Source organism: Camellia sinensis, chromosome 6 (genome assembly GCF_055761805.1).
Source record: "Camellia sinensis isolate YWXY chromosome 6, ASM5576180v1, whole genome shotgun sequence".
NCBI lineage: Eukaryota > Viridiplantae > Streptophyta > Magnoliopsida > Ericales > Theaceae > Camellia > Camellia sinensis.
Window position 1 is genome coordinate 55,873,099 of NC_138966.1, and position 10,602 is coordinate 55,883,700.

General features: G+C 39.2%; 2 protein-coding genes across 2 annotated transcripts; both read left to right on the forward strand.

The window, feature by feature from the left end:
- The first annotated feature begins 8,688 nt into the window (after positions 1-8,688).
- LOC114310303 (uncharacterized) lies at positions 8,689-9,595 on the forward strand. Its single transcript, XM_082876094.1, has 2 exons — positions 8,689-9,126; positions 9,215-9,595. The coding sequence occupies exons 1-2, from the start codon at positions 8,689-8,691 to the stop codon at positions 9,593-9,595; spliced, it is 819 nt and encodes a 272-aa protein (XP_082732220.1).
- Positions 9,596-9,598: 3 nt separating this feature from the next.
- Positions 9,599-10,602, forward strand: LOC114310304 (uncharacterized). Its single transcript, XM_082876095.1, has 4 exons — positions 9,599-9,716; positions 9,810-9,928; positions 10,015-10,360; positions 10,448-10,602. Exons 1-4 carry the CDS (start codon positions 9,599-9,601, stop codon positions 10,600-10,602), a joined length of 738 nt encoding a protein of 245 aa, XP_082732221.1.

Consider the following 10,602-nt stretch of genomic DNA (forward strand, 5'->3'; position numbering starts at 1 on the left):
ATGTGGATCCTGCCATGGAGGAAACGTGCTAATTACAATGTTTCGTTTTGGGCTTACATGTCTCCCCCATTTAAAGGAACACCACTTTCTTTCTTTTTTTTTTTGGTTAGTTTATCTCCAATGATTGGAGATCTGTTTGCCAATCTTAGTTTTTGCAATGTTCTCTTGTTCGATTGTTTAGATTTTGTTTTGTTTTCTTCTCATTATACGAGGACATCTTGTCCTCTCCTTGTTAGAGTTTTTTATTATTTCAATAAAATCTCTTTTTCTTGGTTCTAAAAAAAAATGCTAATTACTATGTTGCAAGTGTTTATCTTTGAGAATTTTCTAATATATTTTGCATATCTCATGTAGGCGCATAATTGACTTTGGAAGCACAGTTGATGAGTTCACCAGGAAGCATCTTTATGGCTTATATGGACCATCAAGGTATGCTCATTCTTGTACTTGGGAAATAAAACTTTATAATCCTGTTTGGCTGCTGAGTGATAAATTAGATGGTACTGACCCAACTGGTAATAGGTGGTGTTTCAAAACGTTGTGCTTGGCTTGAGGAAGCTTAAGAAATACTTTCTTCTTTATCTCACACATCAATAAAAAGTGGAAGTGGAGTGGGTTAATAAAGATGGAGGTGCTACATGGTTTAGTTCTAAAACCACTTAAAATTTCTAGTAGATCGTGTGGCCATTGTATGGTGTGTTCTATAGCTTAGATAAATTGATGGCTAGAGTTGTATCCATTCAACTTGTTTTAGTGTAGGTTGATCATAGTAGCTAGAAACTTTTACTTAAAAATTTATACTAGCTCTTGAGTTTTGAGTTCAATTTTCTCAGCCTAGACTCGAACTATTTGGAAAAAGTTATCTTGTGAGGTTTGAAGGGATTCTGAAGATAGTCACTTAACCCATATACCATGTTCCTTTGGAGATTGACACTTGTAAAAGTTATCAGAATCTACTTGGAGAGATAGTGAAGGTGGTGAAGAACTGCCACCAATGACTTAAAATTAAATTTAGGATACTTTAATCAATTGTATTGATAACATCTCTACCATTGGGGTTTCCCTCCAACTAGAAGGCAGCGCGGATGACCAAAACCCTAAGAGGGAAACCAATGAAGCTATCACCATGGGCCAAGACACTAGGATGTCATGTCATGACTCCCTCTAATTGCGTGTGGGTCTTTCTTCCCTTGTATTTGTTTGGAGATTTCTCTCTTACATACCCCCCCCCCCCCCAAAAAAAAAAAAATGGGAAGCAATTAGGAAGATTAGGTAAGAAAATGGGTGAGATGTTGGGGGAAAAAAAGGAAGAAAACTGTTAGGATCAAAGACACCCAGAGAATTATCTCACACACACAGAGAACACAATATTTACGTGGTTCGGCCCAATGCCTACATCCACGGACAGAAATGAGAATTATCACTAAAATGGAGCAAAAATACAATTACAGAGGAGGAGATGAAACTCACTCAACTCACAGCTCTCACTCTCCAATTTCTGATGGTTCACTCTCTCATAGTCTACTCTCCTCTCAACCTCTATTTATACATGAGGGAAGGTAGCTAGACAGCAATGGTGAGTGGATTGGTTAGTGAGGAGGTGCCACTCCCACTCTCTCTAAAGTGGTCTCCAACCACCCCACTCTCTCTAAGGTGGGTTAGCCACTCACATGGGATGATAATAACATAGCCAACAAATCACCCCCTCAACCCATGTGAGGTGATAAACTGCACACACTGCTGCTAATCTTGTCACGCCCAAATTTCAACAAAATCTTCATCTCCTCATTGAGACGCTACATCCCCTGAAGCTAGAGATAATACACCAGAGATACAAGAAGAGGAGGGAATCCTACATCCTCAACTCAACTCATACCACTCTCTGATTTGGAGAGAGCCTCTGCTCCTATCTCCCTTAGATCTCTTCTACGCTTCCTGTCTCGGATGTCTTCACTTGCTATGCTTGAACTTGCGCAACCAAGATATCCGACACCCCCTGATTGGATGCCCTGTACCCCCTGCTCGGGATACCCTTGCATTACCGTGCAACTCCTTGCATGATGAACACGGGAGCAACTAAAAAACTTCAGAGTGTGACACATCAACATCCTCAATTTTCCTTGCTCGGAGCTTATTTCTGAACAACCAGCCTTTGCTTTCTGCACTTTAGAACAACTTCCCAGCGATCTCATACGCCCGTTGTCTGTGCTGCAATCCCTGATGTTCGGTTCAGTCTCACTTGTACGTCCGTACTGATGTTTGACAGTTAGCCCTTCTGCCAAGACAACTTCCATCGGTCTGTACAAGTTATCACTATGCAACTCCGTGCATAGTGCTCGCACCCCCTTATTGGAGTGCATTGCAACGCTCACTTTGCGACTCGAGATTGCATCCCTCCTTTCCATGCATGTTTTGAGAGGTTGCAAAATGTCTCTAACACGGAAGCAAAAGAAACTCTCTTCTTCACCGGCATAGTCTCTACAGACTTGGTTTCTTTGCTCTGAACTTTCTTCAAGATTGGCTTCACTGGCTCAGCTCTGTGCACCTTTGAACTGCCTCCTTGCGTTCCCGTGCACCGTTTTCGCCATTCCTGATGAAAGCCTTGCTCAATCATACGCTTTGGTTGCGTATGTTCTCTCTTTGTACCCTTCGACTGGCATTTGACAACACTCATCTTTGTCAAAACTTCTCCTTCCAGTCTGTACAATTTGTTGCACAATTTGCCTTGCAACAATTCTTTATCACCTCTGTGTACATGAAGAACCCCGCCACTAGATGAGAAACAATTTCCTTTTAGATCTAGCATACTCAGGGAGATTAGATTCCTCCGTACTCCTGGCACATGTCGGACCTCAGATAAAATTACTTTTCTTCCATCCTTAGTAAGGAATCGCACTGTCCCTATGCCGACAACTCTGTTCACTGTGTTGTTGGCCATCCGGATAATGCTACCGCTGACTCTTCGGTAAGTGGAGAAAAGCTTCCTATCCGCACATATGTGGAACGTACACCCTGAATCCAAAATCCAGCCGGGTGTTTCCAACTCTGACGAGATTGTAAGCATCACCTCTTCATCGTCAGAGGAATGCACTGCAACTGCTGTAGTTGAGGGACCTCCGTGTCCCTTAGCCTTCTCTTTGGCTTGCCTGTCCGCCTTCTTCTCTGGGCAATCTCTTATTACGTGATCCTCTTGATCACAGTAAAAACACCTCCTCGTGTTGTCCTGTCTGGACTGTGAACGCCCTCTGCTTTTACTTCTTCCTCTACCTCTGCCCCTTTCTCTATCTCTGCCTCTACTTTCTGTGGCAAGGGCATGTGACTGCTCTCCTTCCATCTCTTTCTTCCTTGCCTCCTCGTTGAATAAGGCGTCTGTGACCATCCCCATGGTCAGCTTCCCTTCGGGTGCAGAATTACTGAGAGAAACCACCAACGTCTCCCAGCTGTCTGGTAAGGAACTGAGTAATAATAATGCTTGCATCTCATCCTCCAACTCCATTTTGATTGATGCAAGCTGGTTCACAAGGCTGTGGAATTCACTGGTGTGTTCAGCAACAGACACACCATTCTTCAGCTTCAGGTTTATAAGCTTTCTCATTATCAAGGCTTTGTTCCGTGCGGTCTTGGACTGGTACATGCCCTCCAATTTCATCCATAGGGCATAGGCGTCTGTCTCTTGGGCAACATGGTGGAACACACTGTGGTCAATCCACTGTCTGATTTGACCGACAGTCTTCCGGTTGGTTTTTATCCAGTCCCCATCCTTGTCTCCATCTGGTTTGACCCCCTTTAGCGCTATAGGGTCAAACAAATCTCTACAATACAGGACGTCCTCCATCCGCGGCTTCCATATCGCATAATTCGAAGCGTTCAACCAAATCATCGGCCCTGAAACTGATGTGGATTCCTCCATCATCCAGAAAATAATCTCTGTTTTGAAAAACAGGCTTTGCTGTGAAGTCCGGCCTGCTCAAATTAGCCGAAAAAACAATTCGGATTGCCAAAATAAAAACTGCAAATTTTTGAAAGCTTATTTGCAAAATCTGACCGTACAGATGTGTCCGAAATATTCCAAATAGTTTGAAAACACTATTGGCTCACCCAAATCGGACCTCAAATGGCTTAGATCAAGCTAAAACAATTTTAACGGTTCAGATCGGCAGAATCTGGTGCGCCTGAGAAACACCAGAGTATTTCTCCAGATCAGCTGGCGTCGGGCAGACGTCAGCGGCTCAGTCAGCGGCTCGGTCAGCGGCTGAAGACTCGGCTCGGCTGAAGACTCGGCTGGCGCGCGCGCGTGTTGATGGCGCGTGTATGGCACGCGCTGCTCCCTCAGTCGTCGTCCTCCTTTCTCCGCGCGTGTGGCGCGTGGGTGAGATTAGGACCACGCGCCGGTGGCCTGAACGGCGCGTGTGGGCGCGTGTCGAGACTGGGACTCACGCGCCAACTTCCAGGGGCGCGTGAGGGAGCGTCCGGCCTCCGTTGGGTGTCTTCTTTATATTTCTAGACTCCTCTCGTCGAGCCCTTGCTCCTGGTATGCTCAAAATTTGATTTCGAGCAATACGATTTCTGGGCAGTTTCGAAACAACACGCTGTTTTTGTTCCGAAACGCCACCAACGAGGCTCTGATACCACTTTGTTAGGATCAAAGACACCCAGAGAATTATCTCACACACACAGAGAACACAATATTTACGTGGTTCGGCCCAATGCCTACATCCACGGACAGAAATGAGAATTATCACTAAAATGGAGCAAAAATACAATTACAGAGGAGGAGATGAAACTCACTCAACTCACAGCTCTCACTCTCCAATTTCTGATGGTTCTCTCTCTCATAGTCTACTCTCCTCTCAACCTCTATTTATACATGAGGGAAGGTAGCTGGACAGCAATGGTGAGTGGATTGGTTAGTGGGGAGGTGCCACTCCCACTCTCTCTAAAGTGGTCTCCAACCACCCCACTCTCTCTAAGGTGGGTTAGCCACTCACATGGGATGATAATAACATAGCCAACAAGGGGATATCAAGTGGACCATCAAAGGTTTGGTTTGATGCTTGTCCTTAAATGTAGAATAATTATTGGTGGAAGCGTGAGCTGCACTTAAGCTGAAGGCCACCTAGAGCCTAGGTGCAAAGCACAAGTACATACCTGATTGAAATATAGCACACCTTGTTAAAACTAATGTAGAAGGATAAAGGATTCGTAACACATAACAAAATGGTTTAAAAAATATCAATTAATAATATATTTATCCTTTTAACTAAAATGCTTAGCGTCTTATGTAGTTGTACAAAAGCTGTAGATGCAAATTTTACATAAGCTCGTTTAATTTCGTAAAATTCTATGAAGTAAATTTGAAAACAACTATTAATGGATAATATGACAATCAAGTGACCAATGAATCATATACCATTTAAACATAGCTTTTAGATAATATTGATTTTTCTTTAGAAAATATTTGTATCCATGATATTTGATAGCCAGCATAGGGTGACAAATGGAAAGGAAAAAGTTTCATAAAAAGATTGGAGGTATGTTCTGGGAGGGTTGTGGATAGGGACAATCAAATATGTCATTGGAATGGTTGATGGGGTTGGATTGGTTTCCAATTGATGCTAATAGATCAACATGGTTGGAGAGGCCATTTAATGAAGAGGAAGTTAGAGTGGCAGTGTTTTGAATGTCAGAGGGATAAGTCTCTGGGACTTGATAGTTTTCTATTGCTGTGTATCCAGATTTGTCGAGATACTTACAAGAATGATTTGACGAGAGTTTTCACATAATTTTATGGAAATGGAGTTGTTAATATGACGAATGTGTTTTTCATTTAATTTTTTTTTTTAAAAATGCTTTCAAGAATGATTTGAAGAGAGTTTTTACATAATTTTATGGGAATAGAGTTGTTAATATGTGTTACCCAAAAAGCAACCTAAGAGGGGGGGTGAATTAGGTTTCTACAAATTAAAATTAATAATACCCCAATAAAATTAACTACTAGTACAACAAATTATTAACAAGCATAATGATGAACTTAGCAGTAAATGATCAAGTAAAATAACAATAAAGTATAATTAACATACAGGGTAAATCAAATGATTAACACATGAATATTAGATAGCTATAACAGTAGTAGGAAAGTAAAGAGATTAAGGAAGATGAGACAAACAGATTTATAGTGGTTCGGCTTCAACCAAGCCTACATTCACTCCTCAAGCTTCACTTGAGATTTTCCACTATCTTCTAGCTTCACAGGGGTGCTAGCAACCTCATAAACATGGAGCAATCCTCCATAGATTTTACACAGACTTCACAAGCCCAAACCCTTGCAAATCTTAGGTGATTCACAATCACTCTCAAGATTTCAAGAACACAGTGTTTGCAACACTTTTACAAGATGAAATGATATTTTTGCTTTCAAAGAAAGCTTACAATAAATATCTCTCCCAGATGGATATACAAAATAAAGCTCTGGTTTTTCTGTAAACCTCACACAGGAAAGATAGGCTTAAAGCTATACATCTCAATGTATAATTTCTGAAAGAGGATGTAAACAAAAAATGAAGAACATTTCTTAGAGAATTTCTCAGAGAATAGATGTGAGTGATTATAGATCAAGAAATATTTTCTGATTTTTTATTTGTAACTTGTTTACATTAGAGGATTTGGTATATATAATGAAACTTATAGCCGTTGTATTCGTTTGAATTTATAGCCGTTGTACTCCATCATTACAAATTTGAATATCTTCCACTTGAACTTTTTGAACCGTTTGGCCTATTACTGTGTTGGGCTGTTTGAACTCCTGATTTAATCAAATATTATATACATTCTAACAACATTTAGGATAAAGGTTTATGTGAGAAATAATGGGCCAAAATAAATTTTGATTCTATTTTTCTCCTTCAAATAAATTAAAACATAATTAAATAAATTATCAAAATAAATGTTGATTCTATTTTTCTCTTTCAAATGAATCATCAAAATAAATTTTGATTCTATTTTTCTCTTCCAAATAAATTAAAATATAATTAAATAAATCATCAAAATAAATAAGTCTAACAATCTCTCCCTTTTTTATGATGGCACACAATGATGTTTTGATTTGATTTGGGAGTAAAAAAAGCTCTCCCGCAAGTCATGCTCCCTGAATTCATTTCTAAATACATGGGTTAGCACATGTGTAACAAATAAGCTTTAATCAAGGTTTTCAAAGGCGTATACGAGGCGCGACTTGAGGCGAGGCGTACGGAAAATGCACAGATGCGTTCTTTTGGGAGCGAGACCGCAGCTATGCGTACGTGTCAAAATCAGAGACGTAAACATTTGTCGCCCTTCATAAGCTTTTCACGCTTTCAACAACGAGGTGAAAGCCTTTGAACAGTTCGATTTCAAAAATCAAAAAAGGGAAGATAGAGTAGTTGATGGAAAATTGCTATAAATGACTTCGATTCAAACAGAAATTGCTCAAGAAGAAGTTATAAATACCATGTAAGTCGATCTTCTTCAAATCAGAGTCCAACAACTTCGAATCAGTCACCTATTCTTCTTCGACGAACTAGGGTTTTCAAGGTACGCAGTCTCTTTCTCTCTTTCTCTCGAGTTGAGTTGACTCTGTCTCTGTCTCTCTGTCGTTCTGTTTTCTGCATCGTCTCTCGTTCTGCTTTCTACATTGCTTCTCTGTCTCTCTCTTATCGCGTTGGTTCTGTGATGTATACATAACATATATCTATCCGACTGTGATGTATATATATTATATAATATATCTATCTCTGTTTCGAGCACTATATATATTATATAATATCTACAGTGTAGTAGACTAACATATTATGCTTAATATTATTATTTTAATGTTTCTCCTTCTTTCATTTAAAATTATTATTATTATTATTATTATTATTTTTTGATAGACTATAATTTATTATTATTAATATTAATAATCTTTTCTTCTTTTTGTCGTCCCACCTAGCCAGTATCTTTTTTATTTTTATTTTTTTGTTTATTTTTATATAGTGCTACAGTTGATAAGTTTGTGGGGGGGAAAAATGACTGAACCCAAAGGCCAAAGAAAAGATTTTGTCTAGAAGTATGTAAAAGAAGTTGATGGGAAAAAGTATTTTAGATGTAAATTTTGTGATCAAACTTGTAGTGGTACTGTAAGTCGATTTAAAAATCATCTAGCTGGCACGCATAAAGGCATTAAACCGTGTTCCAAAGTTCCTGAAGATGTAAAGTTGGAATGCCAACTCGCATTAAAAAATTTCTTTGAGCAAAAAAGTGCCCGTGATGAGATGCTATATGAAATTGGGATAGGTGCTGGAGCAAAGGGCGAGAGTGGTGCTTCTTAATCTATTGAAGGCGATATTGGTGGCATGACACAACCACCAAAACCGAGGGGTCCAATGGATAAATTTGCTAGTTCTTAAGCACGACAATCTACACTGAACTCCAAATGGAAACAAGAAGAAAGAAAAGATGTGTGTCGAAAGATTGGGCGTTTTATATATTGTAAAGCTCTTCCATTTAATTTAGTGAATGATCCGTATTGGGTAGCTGTAGTTGATGGAATTGCAAATTATGGACCTGGTTTCAAACCCCCTTCTATGCATGAATTGAGGACTTGGATTCTTAAAGCAGAAGTAGAGGATATAAATGTCATGATGGAGGAACATAAGAAAGCATGGAAACAATATGGATGCTCAATTATGTCTGATGGCTAGACAGATGGGAAAAGTAGAGTTGTTATTAATTTTCTTGTGCCCTGCTGGAACTTGGTTTTTAAAATCAATTGATGCATCTGATACTATAAAAAATGGGGAGTTGATGTTTAACTATCTTGATAGTGTCGTAGATGAAATTGGGGAAGATAATGTTGTTCAAGTTATTACTGATAATGCTGCAAACTATGTCAATGCCGGGTCGAGACTTATGGAGAAGAGGAAGAAGTTGTATTGGACTCCATGTGCTGCGCATTGTATTGATTTAATGTTGGAGGACATTGGAAAATTGAAAGTCTGTGATCAAACTCTCTCGTTAGCTAGGCAAGTGGTCAAGTTCATATATGGACATTGTTGGGTTCTTTCAATGATGAGATCACTTACAAAGAACAATAAACTACTCCGTCCAGCAGTAACACAGTTTGCCACTGCTTATCTTACTCCCCAAAGTCTTTACAAACAAAAGCAACCACTCCAAGCTATGTTTTCTTCAAAAAAAGTGGGCTTCTAGTAGTTGGGCAAGAAAGGTTGAAGGGGTCAAGGCTTGTGCAACTATGTTGTTTGATCCAAAATTTTGGCCTAATGTTGCGTTTTGTATCAAAAGCACAATACCTTTGGTTAGTGTTTTGCGAGAAGTTGATTCAGAGGAGAGGCCTGCTAGGGGTTACATTTATGAGTTGATGGATTTGGCTAAAGAAAAGATTGCTTTCAATTATGGAGGAAATGTTAGGAAGTACGGACCAATTTGGAATAAGATAGATGCAAGGTGGACACCACAACTTCATAGACCTTTACATGCTGCTGGTTATTATCTAAACCCTCAGTTGCGCTATCGAGATTCCTTCTCCAATGTTGAGGAGGTGAGGCAAGGATTGTATTAGTGCATGGATAGAATGTTGAGTTATGATGAGCGTCTCAAGGCTGATATCCAATTGGACTATCAAGCAAAAGGGGAATTTGGAAGTTGTGTTACAATTGATTCCAGAGCGATACGCTCTCCCGGTAAGAAACTAATATGAAAATAATTTTCCAATTACATTCTATAAAATTAAAACATGATATTGAAATTATTTGTGCATTTTTCAAATTATGTAGCTGATTGGTGGATTCGTTTTGGGAGCAAAACACCAGAGTTAACAAAATTTACTATTCAAATACTTAGTCTAACTTGTAGTGCTTCGGGATGTGAGAGGAATTGGAGCACCTTTGAGTCGGTAATATATCTTTCTTTCCTAAACTTTCTTATGCATAAAATAAAATATTCATGTTTCTTATTTCGTTTCTTATATTGTTATATTAGATTCATACAAAAAAGAGGAATAGTCTTGAGCACAAACGTTTGAATGCTTTGGTCTATGTGAAGTACAACACTAAACTAAGAGAGAGCAGTATCAGAAGAAGACAAAACATCGATCCAATACTAATTGATGAAATTGATTCGGATGATGAATGGATTGCTGAAAAAGATTTTGTCCTCTCCCTCGATGCTTCTTGGCTTGATGAAGAAGAATTGTTCGATGCTGAAGCAATTAGGACTGTGCCTATCACTACATATGATAGAAGTGTGGAGAATCGATCAACTACGACTACGATTAATGTTGACTCATCTTCGAATGCAAAGAAAAGAAATGTTGGTGAAGGTTCAAGTAAGTTGTTAAACAATTATAGACTAGCTGCATATATGTTATTATATGTGCCTATTTAATTAATTTGAAATCCTATTTCTTGTATAGGAAATGATAGAGGAAAAGGCAAGGCAGCAAGATGCACCCTTGTGGATGAAGATATGGCGTTGGAAGAAGTTGGTGGAATAGATGATGGAACCTATCCCATTATAGATATAGCGGACGAAGATGATGACAATATTAATGAGGATGACTTAGTGTGA

Excerpts from the sequence above, each read along its gene's own strand:
- LOC114310303 (XM_082876094.1), top strand. The coding sequence starts at position 8,689 with ATGGATGCTCAATTATGTCTGATGGCTAGACAGATGGGAAAAGTAGAG. Across the intron at positions 9,127-9,214 it reads ATAAACTACTCCGTCCAGCA|TGGGCTTCTAGTAGTTGGGC; the intron begins GTAACACAGTTT and ends CTTCAAAAAAAG.
- LOC114310304 (XM_082876095.1), top strand. The coding sequence starts at position 9,599 with ATGGATAGAATGTTGAGTTATGATGAGCGTCTCAAGGCTGATATCCAA. Across the intron at positions 9,717-9,809 it reads CAGAGCGATACGCTCTCCCG|CTGATTGGTGGATTCGTTTT; the intron begins GTAAGAAACTAA and ends CAAATTATGTAG. Across the intron at positions 10,361-10,447 it reads AAATGTTGGTGAAGGTTCAA|GAAATGATAGAGGAAAAGGC; the intron begins GTAAGTTGTTAA and ends TTTCTTGTATAG.